We start from the raw sequence: 16,490 nt of genomic DNA on the forward strand, positions 1-16,490 counted from the left end.
AATAAGTGTCATTAAGAAAGATCCCATCATAAAGAGCAGCTGAAGTAAAACCTTGTTACACTGAAAATGCTACGAAAACGATGCCATAAGATTTCATAATAAAGAGGTGGCTTTATTTGGCTTTATTTATTTAAGCTTTTAAATAAATAAAGCCAAATTAATTATTTACCCAATTTTATTAAATTATTTCACAATTTATTGCTTCATTTATATATTTTACACTTAATTTAACTTAATTTATATGATTATTTCTTTCATAATATCGTATTTATTAATTAAGTTAGTACTGAACATTTTGGGACTATTAATGTGGACTACTTTCGGAAATGCCACCAAAAGCGGTCTTTTTTGATTCTAACAGCTGGCTTTTTCCTCGCCTTCGTTTCCAGACAGTTCATTTCTCTGACCAGAAAATGTCATCAAGATGATTTTTTAGAGGTGCATTTTATGTCTTCTCCAGGCATAGGAGGCTATTCACACAGTCAGAGTGATCACCGAGGCCATGCAGCAGCAGAAACACAGGCCGGCAGCCAGCCAGCCGCAGAAGGTTAGGAGGAGATACCCACTGAGAGTCAACAGTAAATGCTGGTGTTTATGTCACAGTTGCCCAACGATGCCAGCTGACACACAGCCCCTGCGCTGCAGTGAATTTAATGGCAGAGAGCTTTTTGTATGCTATTAGCTCCTGGATGAGTTCCTCTCACCTACCTGTTAACATCCTGTGGTGGTCTCTGTGTAGACAGGCCTGAACTATTAGTACATTTTTATAATGTTCATTTTGATTTACAGTGACAAAACATGACTATGTTATAGTCATGTTTCATAACTATCTCTCAAGGAGAGAGAATTCAGAACTGGAATTTTTTTTGCAAGTGAGTCTGAGCATAATGAAATTCTTGTAATCCTTTGTTTTTGTATCATCGAAAATGTGTGATTAGTAACCAATTGTAAACATTCAACAACATAAGATGCGTTAGCTTCAATAAGTTCTGATTGAAGTTATAGTGGTAATATTTTATGAGGACTGACTTAATGTGGCAGTGCTTTATTTTGCTCCTGAAGGTCCCTAAGAAAATAATGTATGGATGAGATATAATAAGTGTAATAACTTTACGTGCAAAGCAACTAAACATAGAGCTGATGTGGGAAATAAGAATTTGTGATGATGTCTTCAGCATTTTGATTGAGCTGCTGCATCTCTATGTTAAAGCATCAGCTCTGCAAAAGACATGTTGTCAGTGACCAGGAGACATGCATCGATCGTTCCACCACACACACTCAGGGAAGCTGGAAGCTGTCAGACAGAAAAATACTGTCTCACACACACACACACCTGTGAGGCAGACACACACACACACACACAAACACAAATTCTCAAAGTTGGCAGGTACTTGCAGAAAAACACACCCTCAAACATACACATAAACACACATACTCACACTGGAGAAAGTTGGCAGGTAGTTGTGGTGAAATGCACATGCACACGCACACACACACACACACCGCCACCCACACACACCGACACACACATAGGTACAGAACAAAGCCCCCCAAACATCTGTGCTTCCCAGAAGCCTGACCTGACGAGCTGAGTAAATCTTGGTGCTGCGTTGTCTTTCAGCCTCCAGGGAGGATGTTTGCGGGCGTTGAGGCCTCACTTGAGCCACGACAAATGAATGATGCTGAGCTGCAGGATAGAGATTTAATCTCAGGGCTTTTCACTGTGCCAATCTGGGTAAATAGGCTGCAGGACACAGCCCGAGTCCGCCTGCAGAGGAAACTGAAGGTTAAAGTAACTTGTCCTCGCCACTATCAACAGACATGCTCCATAATAGCTACTTCATTGCCATCAGTGGTCAGTGTTTATTTAGCAGCCAGGATGAAATATTTACATCCATGAAATAAGAAAGAGGGGGCAGCTGTTACAAATGGAAAGTTAAACAGGTTTTCGATATTGTAGCTTTAGTAGCAGACACAGTGGCATTCTCTGAAGAGGTCCCCCTTTTTCTTTATTAACTTGCTATAGTTGGGATAACATTATTTAACTGTTCTACAGATTATTTAACTGTTCTATAGTTAAATAATCTTCTACAATTACCCGTTAGCTGTAATACAAATCAGGAATATCTTCAGCCACCCACCTATGATGACTAGATAGTGTTTACATCTATGTGGTATTATCATTATTACTTTTGTGGCTGCTTGAAGTCTGATAAATATCCTCAAGTGATGCCACTGGAGTCAGCGGGCTCACAATGGATAGTGAGTCTTTGTGAGTGTGATGTTGTAGGAGTGCAAAGCTAAATCTATGGAGTAGTCTCTTAAAGAACCGTTTCGCAGCTTAAATTATCCCATGCAAATGTGCACAGGATCTCAACACTATGATGAACGATGAAATACATAATTTATTAACAGTCTGAAATGCATTAAATTGTGAAAGTGAAATTTGGCCAGGAAACACAGAGGGAGTAAAGGAGATGAGTTAAAGTAAAATTAAGGTATCAGATGCTTGTGGATTTGCCTTAGATGATAACAGCAGGGTCCAGAAAGTATGGTTTGGTGAATTGCAGGTGAAAAGAGTTGATGTGTTTTAAATTATAACCTTTAACTTAAAAAGCATTTCAGTGATTATATTTTCAACATGTAACAGGTTCTACAGGAAATCCTCATATTCTTTTTGAAAATATGGCCAAAACACACAGTAACAGTTATTTAAATCCACCCTAAGCCAGGATTTGTGTATCTGTAGACCTCTATAAGTGCAGAGGTCTAATGATGGATGGCTTCATTTTTATATTGACATCAGTCTTAATCATACAGTTCAACAGTATATCCCTGTGTAGTTTCATGTTGTTGTAGAAACGGTGAGATCCAAAGTTCTGAGACCACTTTCCAGTTCAGTTGAATGGTAAATGTCCTGTATGTCACTGTGCTTCTGTGTATCAGCCTATTTATGCTAGACTCTCTTTTTTTGGAACAAAGCCTCAAAATGGGTTTGAAAATTTACCTTTGGACAGCTGATAAATTGGCAGTGATGTTCGTCTTACTGGACAAATAATGATATTTAATTATTCTATGTCTTGATGCTTTTTCTACACCTAAACTAAAGACAGGTTTTGAATTGACAGCGTGTAACTTCTGATGCAGAAGGAGTTTATGTAGCATCCAGTGAAGTTAGATTGTATAATTGGTACCATAGAGTGGCCAAGGCAAACAGACAGAGGAGTGCATTTTTAAAATAGTGAAGTTAGTATAACAATTCCTATTCTTAATTTACATAATGACAGAGATAGAAGTGAAGATATTCTGATAAAAATGATAAAACATGATTAAAACAGATGCAAATTTCCAATTTACACATGAGATAAGAAATTCATCTATGAAATATCACCTCACATCACTGCAAAGGCGAAAATAAATAAAGTCAAGATAACATATCAAACACTAACTACTGAGGAAATATTAAAAAAATAAATCTATCTCCAGTATTATGTGGTTAAAACAGTTTCTGAGCCTCCACCTGCTGATAGATGACAGCCTTCACATTTTTACATTTTTGCCATTTTGCCAACTGTCTCATCCAGAGAAGCTTAATGACGGGTGCGGCCAAAGAATAAGCATCAGTAACTGGATCATCAGCATGACAGGCAACCTCCAGTAAGGCCAACACTGATCCTTGAAAGATCATGAATTATGGTAGAATGCAGGGAAAGGAATTAAAGTAAGGGATAAAAACAAATATTATTCATATTTCTTAAAGAAAATACAACAGTGGAGAAGTCAAATTCAGCGGGGAAAAGATGTTAGGTAAGTCTGGTAACTCTTCAGACTTGAGAAAAAAAAATTGCTATTTCTTTGTCAGCTGAGAAGGTGTAGGAGACATTTGGCCCACGAAATCCAGTCAAAGCACAGTTTGAATTAAAATGTATGTGTATCGACTTAAGGATGTTTTTCTCAAGTCTTGGAAAGCAGATTTTTACAGGATGAAGCTTTGACAGCAGTGATGTGTTAGTGTCCCTGGTGGGACTCTCACCCGGCAAACTGGCTGCCAGTTTCTGCAGACACTTCTTCTCTGATCTACTTTAAAACTGGGACATTTCCTCATATTTAACACTGATTTCAGAAATAGTGGTTAAAATACTGTCTGACGGAAACACCAGAGGAGCAGATGACATTGGTGGTCGGGTGATTTCGGAGAAATTACAAAAAAAAAAATACCCAGAGGAATGGTCAGACTGAACTAGTAATCTGTGAATCAGGAAACACTTCAGAGATTATACCATTTGGTGAACTCCTCTTGGGTATAGCCAGAAAAAAAAAAACTCTACGAGCAGCTGAGCAGCAGCAAATCATTTACAAGTTGCATAACAGCATCGCAGATAGCAAAGCTTAGGCAGGCAGGGGGAGGGAAGAGTTCAAATAAATGAACTGTGACTTGGAAGGGGAAGAAAATTGTGGTACGGCAGCATTAGATTTTTCTCCATGTTGAAGCTGTGTGCATAAGGCTGCAGTAAGAGCAATACTCTGAATTTAGTTTGGATGGTGGGTTCTTTTTAGCTTTTCCAAAGCTAAAACCACAACAGTGTGTTTGTCTGCTCCAGCGTAAGCTGAAATCATTACCACTTCTGGCTAAATAGCTTACCACCTACCTTGTGAGGTTAGAGGTTCTGTCAATGAAAACGCCTGTTCATGAGTAGCTCATCCACTGTGTAGAAGACATCTCTTTATCATGGTGTAGCCTAACAATAGCAGCTCTGTCAGCTACTAGATTTGGTTTACACTCCAGCAACCTGAGACAAACATGTTATTCACCACAGCTTTCCATTCTTCAAACACAATGGTTAATCCTCATCCTAAAAGTCTTTTCTTTTGTAATATTAGAAGTGAATCATACAATTGGAAAATACGAACAATAAAGCATAAATCTAACCTTAGTGGTCTTGGTTGTCCAAGTATGTAAACTAAGCAGTCAAATACAGTTATGGAGGATAGATAAACATCCTGGATGTTTACTTGTCTACTAAGGATGCATTAGTCTCAGTGGCTCTGCCAACAAGCATGGAAAGGAAGCGTGAAGATACGGTATATTGTGAGGATAATGCTTGATGTCTCAGCAACATCACTATATATATACAGTCAAGAGCCAGCGGAGAAAACCTGTTTAAATAAACTCTTGTACATAACAGTCAATAACTGTCCAAGGACAATTATATCACTACCTGCCAGTATATAGTACACAACGTACAAATCTGAGACAGATCGGTTCAGCTTGATTTTAAAAGAGATTTAAATTCTGGTTCCTTCTTTCAATAAATAATTTTATTGTCTCATGGTGTCATCCCATTTATTTGCTGTCTGTGGAGAGGACCCTGGTAGAACTTTACAGGGAAATCATAAATTTGTGTACTGTGTACTGTAGTTGTGGTCAGATGAATAATGGACGCCGATTACAAACATTACATTTAATTTTATTCCTAATTTATGATTTAATTTAATATTTAATAACCTTGTTTTGGCCCTGCACCTGTAATACTGTTTTCTGTTGCCAAGCATTAAACCTGCTCGCTTCATTTCATTCATATTTTAAAGCAGAGAGAGCTACTGTACAGCTGAAGCTATGACGCCCAAGTTTGTATATTGTGTTGTTAAGCGCTCACATAATGCCTTGCATCTTCATCTAAATGTGTCTTCAGAAGCTATATTTGTGTGCGTGTGTGCACACATTTATAGAAGTAGTACAGTACAGTTTTCATGGTAAACCTACAAGTTGTCTCGCTTTATTCAGAGCAAGGCATCGAGAGCTGTTCTGATCAGAAGCCAACAACTCCTACACCTCCTCAGCTCTTTCATACTGAGCCTGGCAGGTATCGGGGGCTAAAACTTTACCACTTTACCACTTTTTTCCTGTATCTCCATCTTTCTCCCTTATTATGTGTCTCGCTCTCATGAGTGTGGTCCACTTGCAAGACTGGTCAGTTTCATTAGGCTTATCAATAGAAGAATGAGCTTCAGTTCTGTGATCACAAACATTGCAGGCAATCGCCAGAAGAGAGAACAATGGTCAGACTTTCCAGCCCTGTAAATGATCCTGTTCGATGGAGTTATTAGGAAAAAATAGAAAAAGAAGTATAGAGAGAGACAGAGGGACTGTTTTTCTCATTCTGCTCAACTAGTTGTTTTATTTTCCTCACAGAGACTTTTCAGAAACAGACATTTTACAATTCTGTTCTCATTAGAAAATGTCCCCCCTGTGTTTTTTCAATGCCAACAGTAAAACCAAGGAATCCAGATAAGAGATTTGTAGCTCGGCAGGTCCAGTGTCATCTCGCAGTTTATTTGCGCTTCAGAGATTTAAAACCACTTGAGCCCTAATGTTTCCAGCAATCTCTCTTAAGTAGCTTCAAAGTTAGATAAAACATTTTTTTTTTCATTTGACATTACATATTCTGTAACTGCTTTTTTCAGCACTTCACTGCAGCCGTTTCACATTTATGTTGAGAGAGATATTCAAATGGTCAAACAGCCTTTTTTAATGGATTCACCATAACATCAAACAGGGAATTTTAGATGTTTTGTGCATCATTTTGCATACACTTACTTGTGTTTTACCAAGACATATTTGGTACTGTATCTTTGGAAACCTCAAGATCTTGACTAGAATTTAAAATACTACAAGGTAGCTGCACCCACAGTGCAGCACATGCATGTACTCTGTATTCTGTCTCTGTCAGTCTTTCTCTGCTCCATATTCTGTCTCTTTCCTTTTTCTGTATTTTCCATGTTTTTGAGATAATGACAAAATAGTCATTTGGGTGTGATTTTCTGCAAGTGTAACACAATTTTTTGTTTCATAAAATGTACCAGAGTTTAATATCTGAGAAAAGGTTTTTAAAAAATGACTCAGTATTTCTCTTTCTCCCCCCATTCTGTCCCCATCTGTCTGTGTTTTAGTTGTCCAGCATATAAAGCGGAGAGACATCATCCTGAAGAGGGAGCTGGGTGAAGGAGCGTTCGGTAAAGTCTTCCTGGCAGAGTGTTATAACCTTAGCCCAACCAAGGACAAGATGCTGGTGGCTGTCAAGGTACATCTTCACTGTGTGGTTGTATGTGTGTGTGTACTTATGTGTGCTAGAAATAGCATTAAAGGAATAGTTCAGCACTTTGGGAATTGAGCTTATTTACTTTCTTGCTGGAAGTTGACTGATACCACTTTCATATCTGTGCACTAATTATGAAGCTGCAGCCAGCAGCTGCTTAGCTTAGCTTAGCATAAAGACTATGAGAATGTCCCACAGTGTGTATCATCATAGAGCTACTGATCCTTCTGACAGTGGACACTATTCTGTATCCCTGACCTGACGTATCTTTAAGCTGCTGACTTACTCAGACCTAAACAAAGAGCAGATACGCTGTGGCTTGACCTGGCCTTGTACGCTCATCGAGCACTTACTACTGGATTCAGATCTGGAGTCTGGGGAGGCCACTGAAGTGAACTCACTGTCATGTTCATGAGACAACTTTTGCTTTGTGACATGAAGCATTATCAGACTGGAAGTAGCCATTAGAAGATGGTAAACTGTGGCCTTAGAGGGATGAATATGGTCAGCAACAATACTCAGGCTGTGGCATTCAGACCATGACTGATTGGTATTAAGGCCCAAAGTGAGCCAAGAAAACATCCACAACATTACAGACAAGGCAGGTTGAGTCAGTGGATTCATGCTGTTGACAGCAAATTCTGACCCTACCATCTGCAGCCTCAGCAGAAATCCAGATTCATCAGACGAATCTACTTTTTCAGCTGTCCAGGTTTGATGAGTATGTGGCTACTGCAGACTCAGACTTCTGTTCTTGGCTGACAGGCTTGGAACCCGACTTGGGCTTCTGCTATTGTAGCCCGTTCACTTGAAGGTTGGATGTATTGTTCATTCTGAGATGCCTGTCTGCTCAGGTGTGAAGAGTGGTTATCTGAGGCCTCTCTGTCAGCTCCAACCTGTCTGGCCATTTTCCTCTGACCTCTCTCATCAACAAGACGTGCCCATCTACAGAACTGCTGCTCACTGGGTGTTTTTGTTTTTCACACCATTCTGAGTTAAACTCTAGAGACTGTTGTGTGTGAAAATCTCAGGAGATCAGCAGTTTTTAGAAATACTCAAACCAACCCGTCTGGCACCAACAATCATACCACGGTCAAAGTCACTGAGATCAAATTTTTTCCTCATTCTGATGTTTGATGTGAACGTTAACTGGAGCTCCTGACCTGTATCTGGATACCTCTGTCCTATATCTACACCGTAACTGCTTAGGATAAACTACAGTGACTGGCCCAAATGGCTTTATAGGTAACTTTGTTTAAACGCCATGGTCTTCTCACGTGTCCAACCACCATCACTGCGTCTGGGTCTACTAGACTAGCTAGCTAGTACCTGTCGTTGTACAAGTACATGGTACATGGTATGTTAATACCCGAGTGAACTATCTGCCTTGTTTTAAAGAGCCCAGAGCACTGAGCACCACTGCCATTGTGTAGCGGCTCTCAGTGCCTTCACAATTCTCAACAATAAGTTGTGCTTGGCAGCTCCCATTATGAATATGAGAAACTGAGTGAATATGAAGCAGGATGATACTGAATAAGAGGTTGTAGAATCATCAAAGCTATCCAGGAGAAAAAAAAACTGCAGTCAAAAAACCACTCTGGCCTTGACAATAGGGGAAAGTAGTAGAAGAGTTAAGATGAAGATGGAGTGTCTGGCTGTCACTTCCCTTTTTTTTTTTTTGATATTACAGGATCAACAGGAAACCTGTTTCATAATAAGCCTCCTCTAGAGTGACCTCTTTATTTTTAAAGCACAAAGCAATGTGCATTTTCGTCTGAATACGTTCCTGTCTGTGACAAAAACAAGAAGATGCTCTCTGAATACACTTAAAGGTCAACAAAGGTAAAATTCATTGCAGTGCTTTCCCTCAATTTATTGTAGTTGAGCACTTGAAGGTATTGTTTTGGAGCGATGCCCAGACAAGAAACATTTCCTTAAGAGTGCGGTTTGATTTGGTAATAGAATTTTATGGCCATTTTACCTATTCCGCCGTACATCTCAACCACCTCCAGCACTTCACTGCAAGAAGAGCACATACAAATAAATGTATTTCTATCCCAAGGTCTTTCTATCTGTAATATTGTCAGCAGCAGGCTGGAAAATCAGGACTCAAGGCCAAGGAGATCAAGAGAAGCAACTTACTGTATTTTCCTGTTGCTGATGAAGTGTCAAGAGTCTTTCTTCCTCCAGTAGAGGCTGTAATAAGGCGCGTTATTGCTGTTATTTGATTTTTTTTCCGCCCTTTTTTCTAATACTGGTGGCTTCAACTGACATCCCATCAAGATTTGATATTTCATGTATCCTTCACCTCAGAAGAGTTCACGGTGCTCCATGCTTGATCCTATTACCAATCAGATCAATTTGTTTGTGTACAGCTGGTCCAGACTGCTGCTCCCTGAGCATCACAGCTGTAGTGATCACTGGCCTAAAAACAGTGTACAGGATTATTAGGTGGATATGGTACACATCCACCCACAGTGCACTGTATTGCTAAAACACAGAGGAAATACTGTTGAATCAGGACAGATTCACAGTTTCAGAGCTTTATTGATAAAGTTAAAGGAAATATAACAAAATTTGGGGCAGGCTCAGTGCGGCATTTACCATCGACTGTCAGGAGAACAGCAACTGAACAGAGACCTGATTTCCCCCATAACTTCCTTTATTCCTATGGAGTCTTGGTGGTGGTTGGGATAAAGCTGGGCAAACAAGTGCCTCAACAAAATTAGCTGGAGGCAGTGACAAAAAAACTGCTACATGTGTGTAAAAAGAGCCATAAGACATCGTTTGGATCCTCACAGGACAACAAGACTAAAAGTGTTCTTCCATCCAGTGAAAAAAAAACCTCAGTGGAAATGTTGAGAATGAATAAATAAATAAAAATACCCAAAATATCACTAAAAAGAGTTTTGGCTGTGGTTGAAAACTTAGTGTATTTATAAAAGTAAAATGCAGAGTCCAGTAGAAACAGACTTTGTGAATAAATCATGACATACATGTCTGAAATGGCCACTGAAGCTCCCGCTCCACTTAAGAGCCAAAAATGGCGGCAGACGGAAACATCGGATGTGAGTGGAGTGATGAGGAGACTGTAGCGTTCCTCAAATTCATTCATGAAACAAACATAAATGCTGTATTTCCCTCACATATTTTACATTGTTTTCCATTTCAGTGAGTCAGTGGCACATGTGTAGTTCTGGCTCAGAGTGTTTCAAACCAAAAGGGAAAGCAAAACCAAAAAGAGCACAATGTGTAACTTAACAAGCTGCAAAAGGGAGTGATAATTGGAAAAAGTAGAAGATGTGAGACAATGCAGTGCAGTTCAGGGGCTAAACACAATGAAGGATGCAGCCTTTGAAGGTGTCTCCTTTGAACAAGTTGAAGTCGAGCCTGAACAGAGTCTGAGACTGTTGCCTCACAGAGACCAAGAGTAATGTTGCGTTTAAGAGCTTTTTGTCAGTGTAAAGTCAAACATTTCCATGTATATGTCAGATAAATTGTCCTCACAAATAGTAAACTTGTTGCATCAACAAATGAACACCTTGCAATTAATGTACCATTATTAATCATATGACTTCCACTTATGGTACCCTTTGCTAACAAGAACAAATGATGGTGTTTTCTAGCTTCCATTAACAGTCATCGGAATGTACCATCAGACAAATTAATGGCACGATGGACCATAATATACTAAGGGCAGCAGACAATACAGTGGTTGATTTCTTCAAAGTTGGTGAAAATGCCTGAGCCATTGGACTAGGACAGGCCTTGTCATCTAAATGTGTTCATCTAACTCATTGTTTCCCCTTTCAGACACTGAAAGATCCCAACCTGTCAGCAAGGAAGGACTTCCAGAGGGAGGCAGAGCTGCTGACCAACCTGCAGCATGACCACATTGTTAAATTCTATGGCGTGTGTGTAGACGGAGACCCTCTCATCATGGTGTTCGAATACATGAAGCATGGAGACCTCAACAAATTCCTCAGGTCAGTTTTTCAATGAAGGTGCAGTCAATTTAACCTTAATCTACCAGACTGTGGTGCAGTGCTGGCTGAGCAAATTAGAAAGTGATCACCTGAACAGACAGAAGCAAGCTACAGTGGGTGAAAACCTAATTACAGTGTCAATATGTGTGCGTGGGTGTGTGCGCATTTTCACTCAGGGTACGTTTAGGACCTTTAGGTGGAAGTGTTCACCAACTTATTCAGAGTATGTAAATGTAAAACTTCAGTCAGAATTCAAGAAAAGTTAATTTCTTTTGTCAAATTCCTGCTGCCGATACAGTATCCAGCCAACTTCACAGCTTTCCGGGTTTGCAAACACGAGCGCTTTAGTGCTTTTGTTCCATAATGTCAGAATGTACCGAGGGAAGTGACCTCTGATAAGCCTCAACAAAAGCGACACGATGCCGGTACAGCGAGCGCTTTGGTAATGGGAAGCTTCACTGGAGTTGATGTCAGTGTGCACAGGAGGAGTCTGGGATAGAAGTGTGCTGTTTCAAGTGCGTTGACAGCAGCAGTGTGCGCGTGTGGTCTATCTTGTTTTTGAAGTTTGAGCAATAGTTGAAAAGATGACATGTTACGATTGAGTGTGAGCGTGTGTGTGGATTCAAGAGCGCGTGAAGACTTTCTGTTGGGAAATCATTCCTGAAATGAAAGGCAATGTCGCGAATGATGAAATTCTTTCATGCAAGGTGCAAGACGTGGCTGATTTTTGGTCTATTGGTCCTGTTGGTCACATTTAACAGATGAGATGTGCAGAGAATCAACAGGAGTGAATAGAGGATTTGATGTGCAGGTCCAGCTCAACCTTCAGATAAACGGAAGGCGGCCTGCACTCAGTTGGCCACTGCTAGGTGTGTGTGAAGTCACACAGAGGTAGAGAGACAAAAAGAGACACACTGCTATTACTAATCCCCTTGCAGTGGAACTGAATTATCACACACACACACACACTTAAAGCAAAGAACATTGAATTGCACTAAAATTGAGAGATGAAAAAAGAAAGGCTGCCTAAGACAGAGTGAGAGAACTGTAGTCTTCCTTACATAGCACCTGGTCTGTAATCACAGTGACAAGAGGGTGATGAGAACAGCAGGAGCTGCTCACTGGAAGTGAGTTCTTCATCGTCACCCTGAAATGCTAAGCAGGGAAAGAGCTTTCAAACCATAGTCAACTTGTTTTGGTAAATGTACGACTCACCGACTTAATTCCTGAGCCTTGGTTGAAATTCCTGGCAGGCTGGAATACATGAACATTTTGCAAAAAAATTGCTCTGAAACCACCAAAGACTCATGTAACATTCACAGAATTCATAAAAAAACAGTCCAGACACTTAACAGTTTATCGTTGCTATTAAAACTGCCTGAGTACTTGCAGGTTATAGTTAATCTTTTAATATTTCTGACGGTCTCTCTTTATTAAGCTTATTATTCTCAATAGGTAGAATAAGGTAGCAGTACTGCCATGATAGGGGTTCATTAGTAGTATAAGGACCTTTGGGTTACTTATTAAAGGGGCGGTCCAGTTACAGTCTGCCATACAAAAAAGGCATTAAAGGTTCCTACACCCAGTCCTTAGAGCGAGACTGTGAAATCTTTAAAAAAAGAAATAACACAGTCCTCTTAGAAATGAAAAATTTAATTCATGAGCAGTCAAACACACACTTGCTTAATTCAGCCCACTCAGGGGTTTTACTGCTACAGCCTTAATTGCTCTGATATGATCACTACCTCATCAGTTCATGGACTTTTTGACTCTTCCTTACTTGCGTGACAGTTAGTCCATCATGTCTTTAATCCTGTTACAGATAAACATTTCATTATCCTGTAATTACAGTCGCCACTGGTCAGCTCAAGTCATCATATCAATCAACATTATTCTTTGTAACACAGAGCCCACGGCCCAGATGCCATGATCCTGGTAGACGGCCAGCCGCTGCAGTCCAACGGAGAGCTGGGCCTTTCTCAGATGCTGCACATCGCCACCCAGATTGCCTCGGGCATGGTCTACCTGGCCTCGCAGCACTTTGTCCACAGAGATCTGGCAACCCGCAATTGCCTGGTGGGCAATGGCCTGCTGGTCAAGATCGGAGACTTTGGCATGTCCAGGGACATCTACAGCAGTGACTACTACAGGGTAAGACATCAGGATCCTTATTTTGCTTGTCAGATGCTGCCAGAATTATCTGCTGTTTTGTTCTCCTCAGTGCTGAGAGCCAGACAAGTGTCACAGTGATTGACACTGAAAGGATTTTGACATTTGCCACACCTCAAATAATTCTTCCATTGTCACTGTGCCCCCACACAATGTTTAAAAGTAAAAACTCTCAATAACAAATCAGCTTTTTTTACCTCAACTGATGGACCTCACTGTTTCCTGTAAATCAGACTTGAAATAGTAATCGCTCATCACAAAAAGTAAATTTTACTTGTGGCTGTTCACAATACTTCCAACTTGGTTTGTAACTGGGTCGAAAACAACCCTAAATAAATCCTCCAGGGCTGCTAACTAAAAATATGTTTCTAAGGGGTGAAGACTGCTGCTCTCTCCTGTGTCATTTTTTGTTATTTTTGTTTCCATCTTTTCTTTCCTAAGGACACTTAGCAGCTCTCCCTCCCCAGTGCAGCCCCCACACTAGCCCTCATACTTTCAGGCAAGGAGGTTTAGCAGCGTTGTAGGAGATGAGCCTGCTGTGCCTCCAGCCTGATGCTTAGAGGCTTGTTTATATAGCTTTCGATTCATGTCCTTTCTACTGTTTAACACGATTAGCAACTCTGAATGCTGCAAACCAGGCTGAAACTGCTGGGCTGAAGAATTTAGCATTTTGCTGAATAAATAAGTGGATATTATGGAGTGATCGCTGATATAGGTTTGGCTCGTTTATACAGGCTGCTCTCGTGAAATGACTTTAGGTCTGCCTGATTCTGTTTTCCCAGTGTGTCAGTTGGGCCGGCTTGGCCTTTGCTGGGGGTAATGCCAGCAGCTGTGACGTACTTAACTGCTGGTAGAACATCTCTGCACACATAAAATAATTAGTAAGGAAATTTGAGTAAAATGCTTTTGGGGTTTGGTACATGGCTTCTCCATGCACACCATTTGTGTGTGTGTATTATTTAAACCTGAATATGTATTGTTTAAGCATATCTGATATTTTCAAAGAAGAGAAAGTACAGTTTATATTGATAGAGTTTGATGTTGTGTTACGTAACCCGTTTTGTCTATAAAGCCGTGCCAGTGTTTTCATCTCTCCTCTCTCACATGCTCTGTGCAAACCCGCCCCCACTCGCTCCCTCCTGCAGCACGGAGGGAGGGAGACACAGTGCTGGTCCACACTGCCGAAGAAGACCCAGCGTTTCTCAAACATAGGGACATACATAGAGTTGCATTTGCTGCAGCACCTGAAGAAGGACTACCTAGCCGCCTAGCTAGAGTCTACTGATAGCCTACATGTGAGGCGCTTAGGGAACACTGGTCAATTATAGCTACAGAAAATAACCTGGGTTATACTCTCTAAACTGCAGAAGTCTCTGTATGCACATTGGCCACACACTGTGCCACCCACCAATTCAAGTAACTTTAAAAAAAAAGTAAATTTAAAAGATCAGATGATCCGTTCTGTTTACATTTCTATTGTTATCTGCGTCTGCATCTGTGTTTTGTTAAGCAGGAGAAGAAATCCCAAATTGTACTCTATTTTAATTAGTCTGCTGAAGACAACTGAAGGAGCATTCTTACAGACAGACATTTTCATTTAATATAGACTGTTTCTTTTATGTTGTTTTTCATTTACTTGTGTTACAGCTGTATATTTTCAGCTGTACAGGAAATCCTGTCTTAGCATTTTGTTTTGATTACAGTCTGTTTTAATGAAAGTGCTTGTGACACCTTACATAAGGCTTTGACTTATAACTCAAACATTAAGCCCATTTCATAGGAAATACCGAAACAGATATTGTGAATCGCCATTAAGCCTAAAAATACCAAGGTATGATTTTTGGTCCATATCATCCAGCCCTAGGTTGAATGCGTATCAGTGTAAACAGTCTTACAAACTATTTGCCTGCAGTGGAGATAGAAGTGTCAGGCTGGCAATGAGGTGAGGGTGTTTCAGTGGGAACAGAAAATCATTACTCTGACTTTATTAAAAACAGTCATGCATAATTCTGTTTAAAGATCTCTGATCACAGCAGAGCAGCTGTGTTTGGAGGCTGTTAAGACCAACACAACTCTTACGCCAACAAACATTTGTTCATTTCATACATCAGTTCCAACATTGTCTTTGTCTGAGATCAGTTTCATACTGAGTTGAATTTTGTGTTGCGCATGTGAAAATATTTGAATTACAGCCCGTCAGAGACCTTTCTCATGCTCTGTGACATAGTTTAATGACATATTCATATTCCAGCCACACTTCTGACATATAATATTCAAAGCTCATTGTGGGATTAGCGTCGAGGGTATATAAATACTCTACTTACAGTCTGGAATACTCATTAAAAGCTCTTTGTGGAGGAGAATAATTGGATGTTTGGACACTGGTGGCTTCAAGTAGGCCAGTTTCATGGTAACCATGTCAGATCTTATATTACACATCTTCCATGTAGGCTGTGCAAATTTTGCAACACACAAGTCTCCCTGTTTCAGTGATGGGAGAATGCATGCATGGATTCTGTGTTGTGTCATTTCTACTTTGACTGTGTCACGTACATAGTTATCATCCCACAGCTGCCTCCGACTTCATGTTTGGGCTCACTGCAGCCTGAATGTGACTTGTTAATGGTAGATTCTGGTCTTCACTTGGTACACTGACTTTATTTAAGATCAGTTATCAAGTGACAATGAGTGTTTATGTTGAAGTAAATATCATAGTTACAGTACTACAGCTGTGCAGTCCCTGCTTATCATGGCATCTTCAAATTTACAGACGTGAAATGTCATTTCTTTGCAAAGAAATGACATGATGTTGTTCTAATGTTCCATCCCCATCTACTTTCTCCAAACACAGCTTACAGCAGAGCCCCGGCATTCTTTTCAAGTTGTGTAAAACATAGACAAACAAACTTGAGAAAAGTTAAAACAAAAAAAAGTTTTACTTCTGCAAAGAGAAAGTCTTGGAAAAATATTTAGGTTTGAGCAGAAGTTTATATAATGCCAATTAAATATTGGCGTTTTCCTCCCTCTTCACATGTGTGCCTGATTAACTGATGTCTTCTCCATTACATAATGTTAAAAATACTGTCAAATAATATTTTTCATCCCAGTAAAAGGTTGGGAAAAAAAGAATAAAAAATGAGAGCAATATGACCAGATCAGTTCACAAAGAAGTTCTCACAACAGGGTTAGTTTTTGGCGCATGATTTTCTGATATGTTATTTCAATCAGAAAAGGGACG

At 40.0% G+C, this 16,490-nt stretch overlaps 1 protein-coding gene across 2 annotated transcripts in view; it reads left to right on the forward strand.

Moving 5' to 3' along the window:
* ntrk3b (neurotrophic tyrosine kinase, receptor, type 3b) overlaps positions 1 to 16,490 on the forward strand; it is a 163,584-nt gene that overhangs the window by 133,283 nt on the left and 13,811 nt on the right. For both annotated transcript variants that reach the window (XM_041035594.1, XM_041035603.1), the window contains 3 exons: positions 6,952 to 7,082; positions 10,911 to 11,083; positions 12,991 to 13,234. In XM_041035594.1, coding sequence (XP_040891528.1) covers positions 6,952 to 7,082; positions 10,911 to 11,083; positions 12,991 to 13,234 — 548 coding nt within the window. The remainder of the gene's footprint in view (positions 1 to 6,951; positions 7,083 to 10,910; positions 11,084 to 12,990; positions 13,235 to 16,490) is intronic.

The sequence above is a fragment of the Toxotes jaculatrix genome, chromosome 1 (genome assembly GCF_017976425.1).
Source record: "Toxotes jaculatrix isolate fToxJac2 chromosome 1, fToxJac2.pri, whole genome shotgun sequence".
Lineage (NCBI taxonomy): Eukaryota > Metazoa > Chordata > Actinopteri > Toxotidae > Toxotes > Toxotes jaculatrix.